At 39.9% G+C, this 22,808-nt stretch overlaps 1 protein-coding gene across 2 annotated transcripts in view; it reads left to right on the forward strand.

The window, feature by feature from the left end:
- Positions 1–317: 317 nt before the first annotated feature.
- Positions 318–22,808, forward strand: part of LOC148356767 (transmembrane and coiled-coil domain protein 3-like) — a 30,570-nt gene continuing 8,079 nt past the window's right edge. The window contains exons 1-4 of one of the 2 annotated variants that reach the window (XM_088347853.1): positions 318–538; positions 17,198–17,360; positions 19,753–19,842; positions 22,592–22,808. The exon at positions 22,592–22,808 is cut by the window's right edge and continues 460 nt beyond it. In XM_088347853.1, the coding sequence (XP_088203979.1) occupies positions 453–538; positions 17,198–17,360; positions 19,753–19,842; positions 22,592–22,808 (556 nt within the window). In that variant the 5' untranslated portion in view covers positions 318–452. The remainder of the gene's footprint in view (positions 539–17,197; positions 17,361–19,752; positions 19,843–22,591) is intronic. The other variant, XM_088347854.1, reaches the window with a different exon arrangement.

A 22,808-nucleotide genomic window follows, 5' to 3' on the forward strand; every position in this document is an offset into this window, starting at 1 on the left:
GCTGGGGGGACCTGTGAGGTTAGGGGGGGGCGGTGAAGCGGAAGCCGCACCAAAACCGCGCGCCGGGAAACGAGAACGGCGCGCCGTGCTAGGGTCGTCGGCCGAGGGGGATTCCCGCGAAAAATGAAAATCTGCAAAGTAGCGACGCGCGTTCAAAAAAAAAAAAACCTATTACAGACCGCGAAGCTCTAAAGCCGCGAACGTCGAACCGCGAAGTAGCGAGGTCCCACTGTATTTGATATGCTGTGCAAGGGCTCCCTGCCTCTGACGCGGGGGGCGGAGTTTACTACGTACGAGTAGGTTGTGGAGTTGCGGGCGTTTGTAATCTCTCATCGCCAACGCGCTGGTACAGTCGGGGACCCTCGGCGTCTTCAGTAGTGGATTTATTCGTTCGGAAGCGAGGATGATTTCGCTTTGTACCCATTAAAGGACCACTTTTATCCGAGGTCTGGATGCACGACTATGCCTGGACCCGGTGGAGCTGCAGGAAAAACTTTACCAGCAGTCGGGTTGAGGTTACCCCGTCGTCGCTAAAATGGTAAACACGTTGAATTGGTGTTCCTCTTAAGAAAGGCTGATTATACCTGAGTTGCATTTTCAAACAAAACGTAACTGATTCAAGTTGGGGTATTTGCATGCCATGTTGATGAAGATCAGGTAAACAACTATTTTCCTACTTGGCACCAAACGTTCAATACAGGTAATTCTGTGGCACGTAAATAAAACTCTTACACATTGCTGAGCAAAATACAAAAAAAAAAAACATTTCTCATTTGGTTTTAAAAACATGCTGCAATAACAGTGTCCGATCTAATTGACTAAATCATATTTAACGTACTATAAAGTGCAACCAAAAATGACACATTTGCCAGAAATGTCAACATGCTCCTTATAATTTGATGCGCCCAATGAACGGAAAAATTGGCTATGCATATAAGTGTATTATTACATTTGCAAAACAATAATGGCAATAGGAATCGAACCTAGATGCCATCTATCATGCTACTAAGGTCATAGAGTTGTAGGCTACGGGTCTTATTTCTTCCATCCATCTGCACCGCTCTTCCACAGTAGGGTTGCGGGGGTGCAGGAGCCCATCCCAGCTATCCTCTAGTTGTGGGCAGAAGACACCCTGAACCGGTTGCCAGCCAGTCACAGGGCACATAGGGACCGACAATTAATTTGCCCGTTCACACCTGGGGTAATTTGGCCAGCCATTTAACCTAACTTGTATATTTTTGGAATGTGGGAGGAAACTGGAGTGCCCAGAAGAGTCTTGCGCTGGCACAGGGAGAACATGCAAGCTCAACACAAAAGATTCAGTCCCATTAACTCAGAACTGTGCCACACGTGCGATACCCGTTACATTGCGGTGCTGCCCGTCTTATCTCATTATCACACTAATATTAGTCAGGGTGCCAGATACAAATGTTATAGAAATAATAATTAGAATTGATTAGAAATGACATTAACATTTATAACATTTTTCCACCCTTTTGGTCTTAGCTTAAACTATTGAATGTCATGTCCTGCACGGTTGTCATGGCGCCCAGCTGACCTGCATTTCCTGATTACTCCTATGGGTACTTAAACGTGCCTTTTGGAACTGCCCTTTGCCAGATCGTTGTTTACCCTTGTTGAAAACCTGTTCATGCCTGTTTGATACCTGTTTATTCTTGTTGTGCTTGTTGGACTTTGTTACACTTCGGTGTAACATTCTGAGAGATTCCTGCAAGTTCTGTTTAATTCCGTTAAATGCCTAGTCTGTAGTTTTGCATGCATTTAAGCCTGCTTTGTTTTGTTTCTGGTCCGTTTGTGTGTTGGACAACTTTTCTTTCTCAATTAAAGTGACAGATCGTCTACGCAAATGAGTTCCAACTTCCTGCTTCCCGACCCGCTTCGTGACATTGAATGTGTCAGGCTATGCGTTTGTTTATATCTTTCAGGATGATCAAATTACTTCCCACAATTATTTTCCCTTTGTTCAGTTTGTTTATTAATTAATACACAAATATGGTACCTATTTATTCTAATGCAACTATAGCCCTTAGTTTTATCTCTAATGCGCCTTTAGATCCAGTGTGCCTTTTATATGAAAGAAATATAAAATAAAATACTAATTTTTTGGGGTGCGCCCTCTAATCTGTCGCACCTTATAGTGTAGAGAATAGGGTCTGTTTTTTTTCTTTCTGTTGTGCGGTTGTATACTTAATTTAAACAGTGTATTCCAGCACATATGCAATAGTTCCCGCATTCTTTTTGCTTTTACTTGTGTGTATAAAACACAGACATGTGAAATGTCCCCAGACTGCAAGCTTTCTTTTTAAATTATTCTTCATTTAATAGGAGTGATGTCTGACATGGAATTTTGCGACAATTATTTACACTGTCCAGATTTGTTGTGATGAAGTTTGCAAGTGTAACACATGAACCGTATGTATGGAGAAAGTTTGTATGCCGGCATAGCAAAACAGGTTTGCCCTGATTGTCTGTCGAGATTTGAACTCAAATACGGTTGATTCTATTTTCTGAACAGGTTTTGGATGTTGCTTTCTGGTTGGTGTTATGCATTGTTGGCATACATACATGACACAGCTTATGCTGACTTGTGTTATCAGGCTCGAATGGTCCGCTAAAGGTCACCAGTACTAGATCAACACGGGAAATATATTTCCCAGTAGTATGTCTCCTCTGTTAACTGTCTTTGACGAACCTTGTTGTCAACTGCTATCGTCTTCCTGGATTTGTTTCTCTGGGGGCGTTCAGGTGATACTTGGTTCCGTCATGCTCGTACATGTTTACTCCAGGGCGCCCAATTTACCAAGCAACATTTTTCCACGTCGGCAAGTCCCGGAGATATGATTGTAACGCTTCGTCTCACTTTGACAACTCAATTGCGTTTCGGAGGCTAGAGGTTTCGTTTGACATTTGGACTCAACGTCCAATTATGGAGACTACATGCGTTTGGAATTGTACACTCCCCAAATACTACAAAAAATGGTTTCAAATGGAGGATTAGTAAATGTATGTATTATACATTCCAGACTATAAATCACAGCTTTTTTCATAGTTTGCGACTTGTATTCCAGTAAGACTTATGTGTAAAATTTTTGACACATCATTACAGGTATCGTGTCACATGATATTTCCACACTAAACCACAAGAGGGCGCTCTAAGTCTGTGTTGATAATTTCAACCTCGCCGTTTTGTGACGAAAAATGCCCCCTCAGTATACGTTCCCCGCTAAAACGTCTCTAAAAAGACTTTGCATGTCGTTTTGGGAGTCAAGTCAAGTCATGTTTATTTGTATAGCCCTTAGTCACAAAGAGTCTCAAAGGGCTGCACAGACAACAGATTATTGCAAACCATATTACACCACCCCCTGATCTAAAACCTACACGAGGGCAAGGAAAAACTCAAAAACCTCGACATAAGGAAAATGAAGAAACCTTGAGAAGGGACCACACATGAGGTAATCCCCCTTCAAGAATGACCGGGCTGCAATGGATGTTGCAATAACAAATAATGCACAGATATTGTCAACATAAAATATAGGTTATTCTTATGTTATAGAATGGAAGTTTGTTTTAAGCTTCGATTTAAACATTTCCACTGAGGTTGCATATCGAATCTCAGGGGAAAGAGCATTCCACAGCACCGGGGCCAGAATCGAGAACGCTGTTGAACGTGCGAATCTTTCTTGGGTCTTGGGATCACCAGAAGACCGGCGCTCTCAGAACGAAGGCTTCGGACCGGAACATAGGGGGAAATTAAATCTGAAAGATATGAGGGAGCAAGTCCATGCATGCTTTTGTATACTACCAACAAAACCTTAAAATCACATCTTAAGCTAACAGGGAGCCAATGTAGGTTAGCTAAAATCAGGGTAATGTGATCAAACTTTTTTGTCTTGGTTAAAAGTCACGCTGCAACATTTTGTAACAGCTGAAGGCTCCTGATTTTGGACTTCGGGAGACCGGAGAGTAGTGCATTACAGTAATCGTGACAGGAGGTAACAAGCGCATCAATTATAATCTCCCCATCCGACCCAGACAGCATAGGGCGAATTTTAGCAATGTTGCGAAGATGGAAACAAGCTGTTCCAGTAATATTCTTAACGTGTGTTTGAAAGGATAGACTGGGGTCAAATATGACATCTAAATTTTAGACTGAGTTACTCTGGGTGACATTTCATTTGTCAATGTTCAGAGCAGTTTTTTTAAAAAAATGTCACGGCATTTAGATGGACCAATAACTAGCATTTCGGTCTTTTCAGAGTTAAGGCACAAGAAGTTGAGTGACATCCATTCTTTTATCTCAGTGAGGCAGCCCTCCAAATTTCCACAGTTTAGTGTGGCAGATTCCTCCATCTGAAGATATAGTTGAGTGTCATCTGCGTAGCAATGGAAACTGATATAAAATTGCGAATAACATCACCTAATGGAAGCATGTAAATGCTGAAAAGAAGGAGGCCAAGTACTGAACCCAGTTTTCCTCGTTGTTCTTTTTTGCGTCTATTTCCTTATTTCAGGAGGACATTCTGTTTTTCTCTGTTCTCTAACATTTGTCTCCGGTATCAGTAAAAACAGTGTGATGAATAGATAAAATCGAATGCCTTTTGGTAGGTTACTTGTATCACCGGTGGTGTAGTGGTTAGGATTCGGCGCCCTCTTGCAGCGACCCGGGTTTGGTTCGCGTTGTATCCAATATTTTGAGATTGTGGTCAGTTTTATTATATGACTGATCAATGATCCCAAGTACAGTAAAACCCCCTGTATAACGTCCATCCAAACTTTGAGGGATTTTTAGGTAAAAAAAAAAGTGTGTATATATATATATATATATATATATATATATATATATATATATATATATATGTGTGCGGTATACATGAAGAACGCTAGTTATCTTTAGTGTTGTTTGGGGTGTTGCTTCATTTTAGCTTATTTTGAAATAAAAAACAGAAGAAATAAAAGAGAAGCCCAAAAACTTGGTCTAAAAAAAGAATTTTAGAAAATGAAATTGCTTTGTTTAAATGAATGAAACTTTTATTTCAAACAAAACAAAAACCAAACAACAAATCAAAAGAAGAAAATAAAACACAAACAATGTTATCGTACATGTTCGAAAGGAAGTAGGAAGAAGCATATGCTTGTTAAATCCTACCCCTTTGACTTCATTAGTAATTGTTTCTCACAGTTAGCTCTTCTGTGTATTTACATACAAAAAACACCTCTCAAATATACATATTTACATTGGCTTTTTGGACACACAGTCTCTTCATTATCGTCATTATCATCATCACCGTCACTACTTCCATCACTTATTTTACCATCGTCATTTTCATTATTGCTATTTCCATACATTACAGCCAAACAACATTTATTATAAATTGCTGGCACCAGGGCAGGAAAACAGAAGAAACAAAAACCAGCAAAAAGGTAGGAGAGTAAGCAATCGTAAAATAAAACGACAAAAGTCAAAAGTCAAATCCTAAAGCAACATCTAAAACAAACATATTTCGCCTTTCATCTGGTATTTGGCAAGTTACAAATGTGGAAAGCTTTTTAGTGGCATGAGTTACTTTTGTAAGGTATTAAATCGGTTTGTACTCCTTAACTTAAAAGATAAACCTGTGTGAAAATGTGAAAAATGTGTATGTTTATCCATATACACAGGAGTGTGTTTGCGCGTATGAGTTTAAAATATAGCACATGCTAGTTTCAATTTGAAGTTAAAAGTCACCCGACAGAGCTCTTAATTGGTTGTCTCTAAATACCGTTTCTTCTCTGTCATGTCTTTGCTTATTCAGGCTGTGAAAAATATTTCTTATTACTAAAAAATTATTCTTGAAATGTTAGTAATTTCAGACACGGCTTACCCACTACTCACTCTAACAACATATTAAAAGGCCATACTTACTATATTGGGCAGACTAATTGGCTTGGGAGCAAGGTCCAACAATCCCAACACAGCTGGAGACTTTCAGCTGTGTTGTCTGTGTCCCATGATGCCCCAGTGACTGTGATAAGAAGCTTCCCTTGGAGGAAATGGATTTGCTCGACTCTATTATACTTGTTATCAGGACGTCAATATGGATGGCTTTTTAATGCCTATTTGCTCTGGTTTTTGTGTTTACATAATAGTGATAATCTTTGTATTTGTTTGGTGAAAGTCTCAGGCTGTGTTTTCTCTTTGGCCTCAAGGAACCGTAATGGGCATTTTGGAGATTTTCCCCACGGGAGTCCTATTAGTTTTGCTTTAGGAAAAATAACGCAGTGCCGCTTTTTGCTATATTTACCGTGACTTGTTTCTAGAGGCTAAATTGTGAGTCATGATGAGCTTGTGTTGAGCATTGCTTTTAGACCATGTGCCATTATGTTGCTGCCTTATATTGGTCTGGAGCACTGGATCATGCAACTTAATGTTAATCAACATTGAGGTATGTACAATAGTACTTTATTTATCCAAGCGTAGCACACACCCATGCATAATCGATCGGTATAAGATTTGGTTAAACTTTTTCTCGGATCAGACTAAGCATTGTAGGTGACAAACATTGAAGCGGTGCGGCAGGGTGTTAGAGGTGGTGGGAATACCCCCACTTTGTGCCATGGTATGCCCCAGCGGCAGTGTTGTTGTGTGTTACATCATGTCGCACAATTCAAGGGTTTAATACACTTCACTTGAGCATACGCTACGGTTTTCTGCCTCATTATTGTTATTATTACAGTTAGTACATACACAAACACTGGGGCGCGGTGAAGGCGCGGCAGGTCGCGGAGGAAGAGGGGGGAGTACTTCCGACATGGGGTCGCTTCGGTGCTGTCCTACCGTCACGTCCTGCTCGCCACCTCAGACAGTTTCTTTTTCCGTGTTTCTGCCCTTGGCTGCCCTCCAGACTATTAGGTTATTTAGACCATAGGGGTCTTGGGCTTTGGTAGATGGGGTTGCATTCAATGTTTTACTATTGTGGTTGTGTACGGTTCAATATCTTTGCTTGATAAATCATGGCGCATTTTCGTATTATATTGCCGTACGACATAAAACCGTCACTCAAGGACTTGTTTTTAACACACACCCAAACATTAATCTTTTTTTAGCTCTTTCTAGGTAAAAAAAGGTGTGCACTATACTCCAATAAATAATTTATTCGTCATTTACTGTATGTCACTTTTATCATAGTAACATATTTTTGTAATTCAAACAAGAGAATGAATGACTTTTCTTACTAGGCACGACTTATTCTAGGTCAGCATTGGAGTAAGACTGCAAGTTGGCAACAAATAGTAAAGCGAAAGTTAGATGAATATCACAATTGTGGATGAGGAATGAGGCAACCATCATGTGAAAATTACATCTTTTCTGTCTCTTAGAAACTTTAATGTAATTTTCACTCATTTTCATCACGTTCACCACCCGAGATGAAACATGTTGGATATTGGATATCATCTCATACCCGGTTCTCCATTCGGGGTCTCATTGTTTCAGGGATTTATATCATGTGTTGTGGTTTGCATTCTGATTGGCTAAACAGCACCTCAGAGAGTGGGTGGATGAATCCCTTAACCACAAAGGGGCACCATTTCCTGCGGTGTGTCCAGGAACAAGTACAACCTGGTGGCGGCCATTTTACAAACACATCAATCAAAAATAATGTGTCTAGAATAGCTGTGCCCCGTACAACATGTTCAAATCCAATCAAATTGTACTTGTAAAGCACTTTTCATAATTTGAATTGAGACTCAAATTCTGTATTAAAAAATGTGGTTTTCAATAGGGAAATAAAATCACGAAAAATACACAAACAATGATTAAAAGTGTTGTCCGGAATTTTGAAAATTTCTACTTGCTGACGCCATCTTCTGTCTTAAGTCCTCATTGCAGCCTCTTGTCAGGCTCCTTGTGTGGCTCGGGTATTTCTTAAATGCGATCTAAACTTTTCTTTTTTCAATTTTTTGAGGTTTTGTTTGGCCTTTTGAATGTTTGGAAACAGTCCTCTTCTTACTTTCCCCATTTCCAGGTTATACTAACAGAAAATCGTGAGGATGAGCATGAAATCACTCTTCAACCCTCCTTTACCCTTTACTGTTCTAAATGTGTTGCGAGTCATGAAAAAAGTAACATGAAAGCAGATAGACACGGTGTGAACGAAAGATAAAAACTCTTTGAACTCAGTCTGGGCATTGTTAACGCATACTTATTAGAGAAAATATTTTACTTTTAACTTTTTAAAGACACCTCAATAACGCACACAGCCTTCGAAACAAAACAAAACCAATTAAATATTAATAAAAAATAAAATATTAATACAGGTACAATTATGGCAAGGCACAGACTAACCATGTGAGGAAAGGGAACTGTGAGAGGATCGTCCACACTGATAGGGATGGCAACGGGTTGTTATTGTTCAATAAATGAAGGCTTCTGGATCTTATATCATTAATTCAGACATCAGTTATTTGAAAAAATCTGTTTTGGTACTTCGCCTTAACACAATACTGAAAGATTAGCCCTACACTATCATTTTTTGTGTAGGAAGTGTGCTAAATATTTGAAAACGGCCTTAGGCGATGCTTGAAGGGATTTTTTTCTCTATTTGAGTGGCTCAAATCTAGACTTACTGCATCTTAAGAAGCGTGTCATTTCTTTTGACTCGCCTCACACTCAGCCACTGAGAGGCAAGGGTGGGAGAGATCTCGACTGATGACCTCACTACTGGCTCTTTTCATTCATCTCAGTTGTCATGGCAACTGACCCCGGGATTTTCTCGCTACACCACGCTCGCTTCACTTATGTCGCCCGTCATACGGCACCGCGGAAGTAATGCGGGTCCGGTGGCGACGGATTAGCGGGATATCGTGGGCTAATCCTGTCGCCGATAGACATACACACTCACCGGCAACAGCCATGTCGGGTGTGTGAGTGACACGCTTTGGATTAAGACAGGCGTAAATACTCGAGCCGTTAAAGTGATACATATACACACACATATGCACACATACTGACATATTAGTCAAACACACATAGATGTCTCCAATTTGATCTCAAAGTGGTGAGATTTTAAAATGCTCACAAATAGATAACAAAGACCTCTCAAGACCTCTGAATGTCACATTTTGTCATCATCGTGGGGAAAACAAATGTCAATAATTAATGTAACCTTATACCTAATGTTTTATTTAATCTTCTTTTAAAGTCTATAAGCTTAACAAAGGGGGTGGGGGAATACTATAGATGGGCTAATGACTAACATCTCCAGGAGTGTTTAAAAAAAATACAGTTGTACCTCTTTATACGAGCACATCCAAACACGAAAATTTTGGTATGTATATGCTTTATGAATTTTGCTAGACGGAGTAAATTCCTGTTTTTGCGCTGTCCCTCAGGCTACCACGAGAGAACACTCAAGACGACACTGCTTGTGACGGTTTACTGCCAACATCAGCTTGTCTAGTTTGTGCATGCAAACTACTGCAGTCAGGAAAGACAATTGTGCTATAAAAAATTGTGTGGATGTTCATTACAAGTAACAGTAACTTACATTTTAAGTTTACACAAATGCTCACTTATCAACAGTTTGTTGAGCTCAACCATCCGCCAATTGCTCCCCTTAGTACTGATAGCAAATCCTCTTTATTAAGCGATAATAACCTAACCTAACCTATTTACTCACAGCAAGACAGACTATGTAGAATATCGCAGCAATATCGGCCATTTACGATGATGTTGTCATCTGCTACCAGCGACCAAAATGATTCGGATTAGAACCAAAATGGGCAAGACAAGAGCAGTCGTTTTCTATCTTTATTTATTTCTGGTATAAAAATTGTTATAGGGGGTACACTGTATGAAATGATCAAAAAAACCTATGTATACAGGAAAGATGTTTAAGGTGGCAAATTCCCTTTTTTTTCAATGGGTGAAGGATGTGAGGTTGAAACTCATCAAAGCCTATCTTGCCTTTGGTGAAGCAAAAGTGTTTGTTTTATAGGATGACATTTTCTACTTCCATTTTTGTTTTACGGTTCCTTGGTCTTCTTCCCAGAATCTTCACAATCTAGACATAAGATTTATCATAAAATATTCACATTGCTTTGACGCCAAGATCCTATTTGTTGTCCCTTCCCTGACTTCTCAGTATTTTAGACCCTCTTTAAAAAAGGATTGCTAGGTAATCTTTTCGCGATTAAAATGTTGGGATTACAAGAGTAGAGAAGAAAGGGATTACAGTACTAGGATTTTTTTTTTCTCTCTCTTTGTTTTTTGTTTTTTGGACATCCTTCTCTGCTTTGGAACAGAGGTAGTGTGCAGTATAAAAGCATAAAGTGAGGCATTTAATATGTTTCATTAGACACATTTTCACGGTTGTTACATAAACTGGCTGTGTGTTACCAGTGTTTAATTGATTTTCAATTTAATGACCAGCAATTGTTGCTGGATTCACACGAATTGATTTCAAGCAGCGATAGTATGCAGTGGAGTGGAGCTCGGCAAAACACACATACTGTGTTTTACAACCAGCCAGCGAGTGAAGTCTTAATTATTTCCATCCTTTTACACGCATGCTGTGATAAATCGATCAATGCTTTTTTTCAATTGCTAGTATTTCCTGATCCGATATTTTTATTTGTTTTCAGCTCTTCTTCATTTGGATTAGGGAACATGTGGAAAACGTATTGTTTTGCACCTCATTAAACACAAATTGCATTAACTTACTTGATTGTTACATGTTTGATTTTTGTTCATCATTTTTGGCAAAAATAAATTAAGGAAAACACATATTTTGCATAATCATTTCGAAGTGGCAGCCCGTATATTTCACACCTAGGCCTTCAGTAGGCTGAATCAATCAATCCCTCCATGCATTCATCAATCCATTATCTGCACCGCTTATCCTCAGTAGGGTTGTGGGGGTGCTGGAGCCCATCTCAGCTGTCCTCTGGCAGTGGGCAGGGGACACCCTGAACTGATTGCCACCCAGTCGCAGGGCACAAAGGGACAGACAACTCACTCGCTTATTTACATTTAGGGACAATTTGAACTGGCCGATAAACCTGAAATGCATGTTTATGGAAGGTGGGAGGAAACCGGAGTGCCCGGAGGAAACCCACGCAAGCGCGGGGAGAACATGCAAACTCCATACAGGGAAGTTTGCAATCCAACCCATAAAACATGTTTTACAGCTCTAAAACATGTAGTGCTGCTACAGCTGCCACACATATTAAGAAGCATCAATAATACCCTTGCAAAATTGCAAGATTTAGATTTCCGCTTTTTTTTCCCTTCAATAATATTTCAATTACTCTGTCGCACAGATTCTCTGTTTTTCAATTCCACCAAGAAGTTATTTTCTGTCGCCTTTTTAGCTAATGCTGAAAGTCGAACTTGTCCTGTCGTATTTCAGACATATGTTTTTATTCGAAATAGGGCTAATATATGAGTTAAAGGTAAGTAGTGGACATTGGGTACTCTATTTTTCTTCATTCTTTCGTTGAAATACTTCCATTACCGCCCACTACGAAATCATAGCTTTTGAATCAGCTGACATTTCCCTATAAGCCTGCTATAAAGCCTTGGTTACACCAACGCGAAATCTGATTGGCTAAACCAACAGCTTTATCCACGCTTATGTTACGCCTCTTGGCCTGCAGAACTGATTGAAAAGGCCTGCGGGTAGATTTCTGACCCTGGGAACAAGTAATTGCTGAAATGTGATTGGTTAAATCACAGGTGTCAAACAGGCGGCCCGCGGGCCAGATCAGGCCCGCTAAGGATTTGAATCCGGCCCGCGAGACAACACTCAGAGAAGCGCAAGAGAAAAACAAGCTGCAGGTTGAAATATGTCAACTTGATGTTGCCAAAGCTAGGTGCCTCTCACAAAGACACTGCACTTGTATTTCTTTCTCTCTCACTCACTCACTCTCTCCCTCTTTTCAACCTTTTTTCTCCCACTCTCTGTCTCTGTCTCTTTCACTCTCTGTCTCTCTTTTCTCTTCCTTTGTTGCTCTTTCTCTCTCTCTCTCTCTCTCTCTCTGTCTCTCTGTGTCTTTCAACCTCTTTTGCTCTGACTTCCTTTTCTCTCTTTTCTCTTTCTCTCTTCATACCCTTCACACTTTCCTTGCTCTTTTCTGTCCTTCTGTCTTTCTATTTCTCTTTGGATTTCTTTCTTCCTCTCCCTTTATTTTCCTCCTCTCTCGCGACTTTTTATCCTTTGTTTCTCACCCTCTCTCCCTTTTTCTTTCCTTGTCCTGCCCTCTCTTTCCTTTTCCCTCCCTCTTTCTCTTATTTCTTTCTCTTTTTCTTTCTCTTTAATCTGCTAGTCCGGCCCCCAACAGAATGTTTGTTCTACCGTGTGGCCCCCGAGTTAAAATGAGTTTGACACCCCTGGGTTAAATGCTTCAATATGAAAGAAGCGCAACCAGGGGAAACGCAATAAAAGGAACCTGACAGACGTTTTTGATTTGGATTTAATAAGTATTCATGGACAAAATATAGTTAACATCACATCAAGAGGTCGCAGGTTCGATTCCCGGCTCCTCCGTATTATATGTTGAAGTTTCCTTGGGCAAGAAACTGAATCCCTAATGCCCCCAATAAGCAGGTAGACGCCTTGCATGGATGACTCCCTATCGGTGGGTATGTGAGTGTGTGTGTGAATGGGTAAGTGTGAAGCACATTGTAAAGCGCTTTGGCTGGTCTTCATTGACTTGAAAAGCGCTATATAAATGCAGACCATTTATCACATGATCCACATATTGATAGGCCAGCAGATAAGGCCTTGCAGGCCCTGTCGGCCCACCGCTGCACCTCACTCATTACACTTGTATTATGAGAGCACTCCTTAATTTTTTAATTAAAACATTTGATTGACACTTGTGATTTTGTTATTTTTAATTAGCTTTGAACGCCAGTGGCTATGTATTTTCTCCTGCCTGGCACAAAGCCTTGAAGTTTCTTGCCTAAATGTTAATCATTCTGTGCGTGTGTACCTATGTGTATGTTTGTATGATCTACACCCCCTGCAGGATATTCCCCAGAGGCCTCAAACTCAGCGTTTCACCGTAATCTGTCCGTTTCATATTCCCTAATGAACTTTACCAGTGTTTCCAACTCTGCGTGTGTGTCTGCATGCCCTGAATTTAAATGTGGTCTTAATTTAGACATGGACATTTTAATGTGCGTAGAAGTTTAGCAGGACCGCTTTTATCACTCCCCTTGTTTTGGGTACAGATGAGTTTCTCTCTTTTTTTATTGTTATTCAATTTTTCTTATTGAATTAATTTTTGAATAATTTCTCTACTGTGTTACCGGAGCCCATTTGACAGAATGTGTCATTAGCACCAGTGAAGAGCTGTCTAAACACTCACACATACTAGTAGTACGCATCAGTTAAGTGCAATGTTTTAGATGTAGATTATATGAAAATGTACTGTTTGTACTACAGTCTTGAAGGGTATATCTGCAATATGTGAGCTCCATTTGTATTTATGTAACAGCATCATTTAGTATGTCTATGTCGGTGTGTCAGCAGCACACACGCACTCACGTACAGAGAGTCCTTGGCAAAAAAACGCAGCGTGATGGATTAAAGCCTCGTGTTTTAAAATTCTATGTTTGTCCCGAAAATGGCACGATAAGAGGACGAAAAGGGTCAACTAATGCCATGAACTGATATTACGCTGATTTTTACCGACCTTGTATTATGGGAGGCTGAAGCGCATCATAGATCATAACAAAACTTATCCTGTTCTATTAAACATGTTTTTGTATTATAATTATTTTAACTTCTTTATCCTAATTTAAACACTCATTAAAAGGAGATTGTGTATTATTAAGAGCTCCCTAGTTGTCATTAAAAAAATAATATTTATTTGAATAATAAGCAAAAATGCATAAACTATCATAGAAAAGTGCTTTTTTTAATACTTGTAGGTCGAGAAATTTCACACAACATGAGGCTGTCACGGTTGCCCATTGCACACACTTGGGCCCGCTGTTTGGCGCCAGCTGCTACTCGTTGCCTGATTGGCTTCCCCCCAATTTAAACTCAGTGCTCTAATTCACTCTTTGTCAGTCCGTCAACAAACCTCTGCACTCGCAAGACTTGTATTTTGACTCTGTCCGATATCCTTCTCGTTTATCCAGTATCCGGTATCGATCCCGCCCGTCTCGTCCTGTCCGGTTGCTTGTTCCAGTCTCCAGTATCCGCTATCGATCCTGCCTGTCTCTTCCTATCCGGTATCTTGCTCCAGTATCCAGTATCGATCCCGTCTGTCTCGTCCTGTCCAGTATCTTGCTCCAGTCCCCAGTATCAGATATCGCCCTGCTGTCACGTCCTGTCCGGTATCGATCCCGTCTCTCTGGTCCTGTCCAGTATCTTGCTCCAGTCTCTCGTATCCGGTATCGATCCTGTCTGTCTCATCCTGTCCAGTAGCTTGCTCCAGTCTCCAGTATCCGCTATCGATCCCGTCTGTCTCGTCCTGTCCAGTATCTTGCTCCAGTATCCGATATCGATCCCGTCCGTCCCGTCCTGTCCGGTATCTTGCTCCTGTATCCGGTATCGATCCCGTCTGTCCCTGGCTGCTAAAATTTTGTGCATGCTTGGAGAAACCTACCTTGTGAACAAATCTTCTCAGTAATGAATATCAAGAAAACAAAAACGTGTTCAAAGCTCACAAACAGGCACTTAAATGACATTCTAAAGCAGGGGTCGGGAACCTATGGCTCGCGAGCCATATATGGCTCTTTCTATGAGTACCTATGGCTCAGAGACCAATTTGATTGCATGCAAAATTTATCAATTTTGTTCAAAACCGGGAATGTCTCTGCTATTCAGGTACACGTAAAGCCAAACCAAAGCTAAATGCAAAGGAAACACTTCGCAGTATATATAGGGCACGTTTTTCACTACAATTTACAGTCAAGGTGTCACACAAAAAAAGGGGGGAAAAAAAACTCGTTTTGGCTGTACAACGCTAAAGAATCCTTTATTTAAAAGTTCACTATGTAATCTGTGTTCAGTGTTCAGATACTTTATGATGAATCCACAGAACTGTAAATACGCCAAAAAACCGGAAGAGAACTTAGTCATTTGATTGGGTGAGTGGGAGGGATGGGTGGAGCTATGCAAAAAGTACAAGCATTCCCTCCCATCTCTCGCCAAAGGTAAGCACATAAGGCTCCCTATTCTCAGAATGTTGTGACGTTTTTACAAAATAAATGCTTGCATCTGGTTTTGAAACCAATATGTATGAAAAAAAGGGTCAAAAGGAGTTTAACCGATCTTGAGTAATTGCAAGAAAGAGACAAGTTTAAAGTGGTCTGTTTGTTGAATTTGGGACAGGGGCTCTGGCATTATTCTCTTTTCATAATTTTTATCAAATCATCAAAAATAAATGTGCCGAAGACTAAGCTTTTGTCTGGGGCGCGGGTTTAGCAATTTAGTAAATTTGTCTCATAATATATGGTGTGGCTCTTTCCCAAAATAAAATTAATATTTTTTGCTTTTATGGCTCTTTGAGTCAAAAAGGTTCCCGACCCCTGTTCTAAAGTGTCAGCTAGACAGGACATGACACCTGGTATTGAAGCATTTGTACAGGCGTAAAAGATGCTAAAATTCAGGAACAACTAACGTAGACTAGACCAGCCTTTAAAATGCTGCCTTAGAATGAAGAATACAGATCTGTGAATCCTAATCCTTACAGTGGTGATTTAAAAAAATGGCAATTTAATGTTAGTCAGCAGCTTCACTACATAAAAGTATGGTGGAATTCTTTATAGAATGTATGGTATAATTTTAATAGTTCGGCCCATTTACTGAGGCCATATGTGTCCCGCCATGTGAAATGAGTTTGACACCCCTGGGTTACCGGGTACACCCACCCAGCCCACTGAATAGCTTATTGATCATTTGATTGACAAAATTTATAGGGTTTTCTTTAAAGAACAATACAGCATTTTCTCCATAACAATATACTAACTGTAGCATAAGAGAACATTTCTTCTAAAATGTCATGATTGATGGTACAGTTTGGAAATTGATCGAGATGAAAACCTGCTTTTTTTTTATTATAAACGCCAAGCAACATGTCAAAAATTTTCCAGATGGCTGCACTTCAATTACCGTTAGCTTGTTAATACTGCTTCATGGATTGGCCCTGAGGGGGTGTGATGAATCAGAATCACTTGTTGTGGTTTCACTATCGCCCGCCAACAAGAGGCGCGTGCTTCTCCTATGACCCCCCTGGGGGCTATATTGAGACAAGTGAATCCCGGTGGCTGTCCGCTCTTAGTTTTTGAACAGTAAAGGTAAAAAATCCGTGATTTTGAAAATCCAAAAATAGTTTAGTTAAACGAGAAAGTAGTTGAACACTGAATAAATGTAAACATTTATTGTACAGACGTTTCCCCTATTTATGAACGAGATTCCGGATGATCGTTCGGAAGTTGAATTTGTTCGTAAGTTGCTTCAGTGTTATATTTTGTATGTTTAAGGTTTATGTAAGTATGTTTAAGGCTTGTATAAGTAACGTGTATTGTTTTGTACAAAAAAATAAATAAGTAAAAATAACTTTATCTTTATAGAGCATATTAAGTGTAACTTACTTTTGGAAGATGAGCTTCAAGATGTCCTCCTCCGTAAGAGTGGCTGAAAAAAATAGTGATCAAAATATTTTCTCAACCGCATCAAGCTTTCTTATTCCACTTTTGTTTCAAAAGAAACGGCTCGCCTCTTATTTACACTTGACACCAACCATATTGAATGGATGCACGAGATATTAAACAATAAAAATGTCACAGTTGTTAGCGCGTTGAGATAGTATAGACATAGTACAGACAGTATTGAATGTTTACACAAGAACTAGGAAGAGGAAGCGGATTTTATTTCTTACGGGCTGATTCTGGGTGACCTCTCACAGCGCCACCACAGGCTGGTAGCGGCGGAAAGAAGCACTACAGTAATGTCCTGTACTCGGAAAATGGTGCACACAATACAAAATCGAACTTAGAGTAATGTCCGGATTTTTTTCAACATCACAAAAGAAATGTTCATATCTACGGTTTTTCGGAAGTAGAATGGCCGTAAGTATGGGAGCGTCTGTATTTTTAATGTTATATTTTCATGATTATCTAGCTGTGCCTCGCCTGCTTCTACTGACTGCACGTCACTGTTGACATACTGTTTATGTCAAGGCGGAGCGCAGCGGCTGCGATGTCCTCAGCATCCCAGTGCCTATGCGACGTGGTGGCTCTGAGTCCAACCTGGATGTGGTGGATGGCGTGGGACTGGACTTCAATAAGGGTGCGCTGGGCATCGACATCCTGCAACAGAAAATACTCAAGGTCAGTGTACAGTGTAAGGTTTTTAACTTAGCTTTCACGGAAATATAGTTTTAGACTCGTGAGTTCAAATTGTAGTTACCCAGATTGCCCCAATAAGAACGCCAGCGGTCCGACAGAAAAAAACTAATCAATCAGTCTCAATAATTTTATGAAAAAACCTACACATTCTATTTTATTTGAAGTATTTATCAATTAACAGTTTACAACTACATTTATTCACACCAAACTCAATAAACAAACACTTCAACATGGTTGAAACAGGGGGGATATATTGTGGAGAGCATAGCCGTATCATTTCTTCCGAACTATGCCAACTTATTTCTAAAATCAGTAGAAAAGGGTGTCAATTAATTTATGCAGACTCTTTTTCATGGCATCGATTTGACCAAAGACGCTAACCTTGTAAGGGTGGAAGCAAAATGTTGAGAAAGTCAGAAGCCCAAGTTCATAAGCTATGGAAGAATTAACCCATTCCGGAAATATTTAAGGTGATTCCAGGTTTCTATTTCACGGTGATGTACCCAATTAACGTGGCAGGGAGGAGCTAAATGTCATTCTGTGGGGCTGATAGGGTGCTGTGTCATAAGGAATTAGATGAAATTGTAACCAACTGATTTTCCCAGCATGTTACTGTGAATGTAGGCACGAAAACAAGGGTTGGCTGTATAGGTATTTATCTTGATGGTTGATTTTAAATAGATAGATAGATAGATAGATAGATAGATACTTTATTCATCCCCGTAGGGAAATTTACACTACCATCAGTATTCTTGTGTTGAAAGTAAAACAATAATAAAGTAATATAATACATAAATACCCAATGTAACTTGTTGATATAGAGTATTTAAATCGTGCTACATAAAATACACACTGTAATAAAAATAGGGTAATATGCAAATGTGTGGTTGTGGTTTATTGTGGGCTTTTACTCCCCCGGGTGGAGTTAAAGAGCCTCATGGCATGAGGAAGAAATGATCTCCTCAGTCTGTCTGTGGAACAAGACTGTGACAGCAGTCTGTTACTGAAGGTGCTCTTCCGTTTGGAGATGAAAAAATAAGATGAAAAAATGTACCTATAATAATGGCAATGCAAGACGTGGGTTCAAGCCCATTGTCTCACAGGGAACTTGAGTCTTAAGCGATTTATATTACAAGTGCCTCGGACACATTGTCGAACTATTTTGATACAAAACATTCTACAAAGGTGTGGATCACATGTGCATTGTTTTTGATACAAAGATGGCCAACCTAAATCGTCTGCCTCACGTTCTGATTGGCTGAAAACAAGCGCTGTTGGATGAATGAATTACTTTACTTTACTTTTTTTAGGATTCACTTTGCCTATTTCCAAGCATAGGCAACAATTGAGATGGAACCTCAAAACACTTAGTTCAAAACATGAGTGCAAACATGGATCGGCTTCTAAAACCACAATAGTCAACGTTCCAGGGCCGGTTTCTCGTCTCCTGCAGCGTTTGAAGGTTGTCTTGATTGACTTGATTGCACTTAGGCTGAATAGGACTCTCCCCACTTGTGCTCATCAAGGTAAAAGGCTGGCCCAGGAATGAGGAAGAGTGACAAGAATCTAGGCAGGGGCGTGGCATATCAAATTTGTTTTTATTTGGATTTATATGTTTATTTTTCGGAGGCAAACTGCTCTTGTCATAACTGTAAAAACCATTGGCAGGTTTTGCTTATTTTGCGTGGATGTTTTGTTTTTCTAACATTGTTTTACTTATTGTTGTAATCAATTAAAAACAGGCATACAGTACCATAAGCAAAATTGTCTTGGATAGAAGATGCAAGACTGAAGATCGTTTTACACAATGTATTTTACTTCCTAATGTTTGTCTAAAATAGTTCTTGAATTAGAGTAAAAAATGTATACCTTCTGCTATATCAGATCATTCTCTTGATTTCCCTGATTTTAAGGATGGTTTTTATTGTAAAATCAATCAAAAAATACCTTAAAATAGGCAAAAATACTTAAATACTTAATTGGAGTAGTAACTTTATTTTTTATTTTTTAGATTCAAAGGCTACAATAAAAATAATGCCTCAAAATAATTTCAAACAATATTTTTCTATTTTTAAGATGGAAAATACAAAGAATATATTGGTCCTAAATGTCTGTTAATTTGTGAGAATGGACAATGAAGGGAGGGAGGCACTATGTCTACATCATATGTAGTTTTGTTGCTTAGTGTTACAACTGGTGAAGCTGCACGGGAATACTTTAGTATGGCCTTCAAAAGTTACCCTGGTTAAAGGTCGAGCATCTTATAATAGGCCTGCATTCATAGAAAGGCATCTGGGTCCAAATTCCCTCTATTGTGGAGCACTGATATTTGGCTTCAGGTTTCTCCATGTTCCCTTGTCGTCATGGAAATGGTCCTCTTTCTTTAGGTAACGGAGCAGATAAAGGTGGAGCAGACAGCACGGGACCAGAACGTGGCGGAGTACCTGAAGCTGGTCAACAATGCTGACAAGCAGCAGGTGAATATGACACAGAGATCAGGAATACCCTAAATTCCAGATGACAGAGCCCACTTTATTAAATGTCACATGCTCAAATATAAAAAACATCAATTTTGTCTTTGTACGCATCAAATTCATAGCCGCAAGCTGAAGCAGCCATCAAATTGAACTAATTCACGGCAACTTGTGACATTTCAAGCCCGGCACACACCAGGCGCCAACCGCGTTGGGAATTTGGCGTCTACCCCTTTTGTTGCAGAACGCTTACATTCAGCCTTTACCAACTCAAAAAAAACCTAGCGCAGCAAATTATACATGAAACCAGTAAGGTGGGTGAAACAGGCAACAGGTAATTGCATCATGTAGGTTAATCATTCTGGGATATCAGTTAAACACATTTTTGTATGTATTTAAGGAAACTAGACCATATTGGGTATAACACATTAACAGAGCCCTAAAGTGTATTTTTTCTTAATGTAAGTACCGTATTTTCCGCACTATAGGGCACCCCCCCGAAAAATAGTTTTTGGTCCTATATCTTCCATACATAAGGCGCAACGGATTATAAGGCGCTACAATGGGAACGTCGACAAAACAGTCAGATAGTTCAGTCAAACTTATTACGCCCTTAACATTCCGAAAGCTTGCAAAGAAGCAAATACGTGTCGTAGACACGTGCGGATGCGGTGTCCGTACGATGTCACTCAAATGCATCATTCCAAATATCATTTGGAAGGTTAAAGTCTTGGGATTCAAGAAATGCCAACCATTCCTTAGTTTCTATTTTCTTTTTCGCTCGCAACTTTACTGTGCATATGACAATAAACACTTGGAATTGATTTTAATTTAGAAAAAGACCCATCAAAGAAACATCGATATCACTCTGAAACAAGATACTGGGAAAATATATAGCCGGAGTACCTCACCGAAGTCGTTGCGTTCAATAATAATGTGCAACCATGGTCCTCTTATATCCGTGAGTGTAGTAAATCCAGGAGAGTAAAATATTTACAAATACAGTACAGAAAAGTAAAATACTGTTTTCTCTATGCCGTCAACCCAACATGCTATTCAAATTGGCCAATTGCAGGGTTTGTTTTGCCCCTTTAGCCTATGCGAGCCTGTAAATGATAAAAAGGATCCGCCCCCTTTACCTCCGAATAACCAAGCCAATAGTGATGGATTCAAATGGTGATTACCACATTGGTTAGCCAATGAAACGCCGGTATATAAATCCCAGCATACACCGCGGACTACTTCGCGTTCGGGGGAAAATCTAGTCGGCAGCTGCTTTCATTAGGATCAAGCGTCATGCTAATAAGGTATGAAGGCGATGATGTCTTGTGTGGCTTTCGGTAAATTTAACATATTAAAGAATTTCAAAGTAAAACTATCCTATGATCTGGTTTGACAGGTGAGCCACATGTTTTTAAAATGGTTTGAAAAAGATGTCCTTCCAGAAGTTATTTAGAGACAGATGGTGTTTAGTATTTAGAGCTGATGCATTGTGTAAAAGAGCAGCTCGCAATTTTCCTCCCTGCCGGCACAAAAAAACAAACAGAAAAATCTGCACCGTTATCATAGCCACACTGTTTGAAGTAGAGACGCTGCTCTACTTATAAACGGTTCGGAACGATCGTTCGTAAGTTGAATTTGTGTTGAATTTGTTTGTAAGTTGCTTCAGTGCTATATTTTGTGTGTTTGAATGTAAATAGTCTGCATTTATATCGCGCTTTTCAAGCCAATGAAGACCTCCCAACGCGCTTTACAATGTGCTTCACAGTTTTCCCTTTTACACACTAACTAACCGATAGCAGTGTCAGCCATGCAAGGCAACTACCTGCTATCGGGGCATTAGGGATTCAGTGGCTTGCCCAAGGACACTTTGACATATAATCGAAGTAGGGGGAATCGAACCTGCGACCTCTTTACCCCAAGCGCTCTACCTCCTGAGCTAATGCCGCCCGAGGCTTGTATAAGTATTGTTTTGAAACTAAGATATAAACGTTTGATAAAATAATATGCTCTATAACGTTACAAAGCAGGCTGAATGATAAAGCATAGTGCTAAAAAACACATTAGGCGTTGACAATCTGTGGTCTGTGAAGCCCTTTGAGACTCCTTGTGATTAAGGGCTATACAAATAAACATGACTTGACTATAAAGATAAAGATAAAGATAAATAAAGTTAAGTTTAACTTACTTTTGAATGAGTTAGCCGACTTCCTCTTCCGTGGTAAAAAGTGGACGAAAAAAGCGATACAACCATTTTCTCAACCGTATTAAGCTTTCTTATTCCACTTTTATTTCAAAACAAACGACTCGCCTCTTGTTAACACTTTACACCAACCATATTGAATGGATGCAAGAGATATTAAACAATACAAACGTCAAAGTTCTTAGCGTGCTAGAGATACAGTGCAGTGTGTATACACACAAACCAGGAAGTAGAAGCCGGATTTCTTCTTCGGGGTGGATGCTGGGTGACCTCTCACAGCGCCACGCAGCGGAAAGAAGCACTACAGCACTGTCCTCTTCTTGGAAAATTTGCTCACAATACAAAGTCTAACTTACAGTAATGTCCGGATATTTTTCGACATCCCGAAAAAAAATGTTCCTATGTACCGTTGTTTGTAACTTGAATGTTCGTAAGTAGGGGGAGCGTCTGTATAGCAAAAGTGTAGCGTCATTTAGTCTGGAATTGACGGTGCTTGTGAATTCTCATGTATAAAATGTGCTGTGAATTTTCCATTTTTCACTACATCAGTTAGTCCGCATCCGCCAAGTGTTTGAGAAGAAAAACCAGAAGTCGGCACACTCCATCGCCAGGTTACAACGGAAGCTTGAGCAGTACCACCGACGCGCCAAGGACAATGAGGCCAACAAACACAGCAACAAAGACAGTGCCCGGGACTCGGGGGTGCACGGCAAGGAGGGCAACCTGCGTGACGTCAGTTCTTCAGGGCGGCACCCGACTCTGGACA

The sequence above is a fragment of the Urocampus carinirostris genome, chromosome 11 (genome assembly GCF_059441175.1).
Source record: "Urocampus carinirostris isolate Australia breed hairy pipefish chromosome 11, RoL_Ucar_1.0, whole genome shotgun sequence".
In the NCBI taxonomy this organism is placed as follows: Eukaryota; Metazoa; Chordata; class Actinopteri; order Syngnathiformes; family Syngnathidae; genus Urocampus; species Urocampus carinirostris.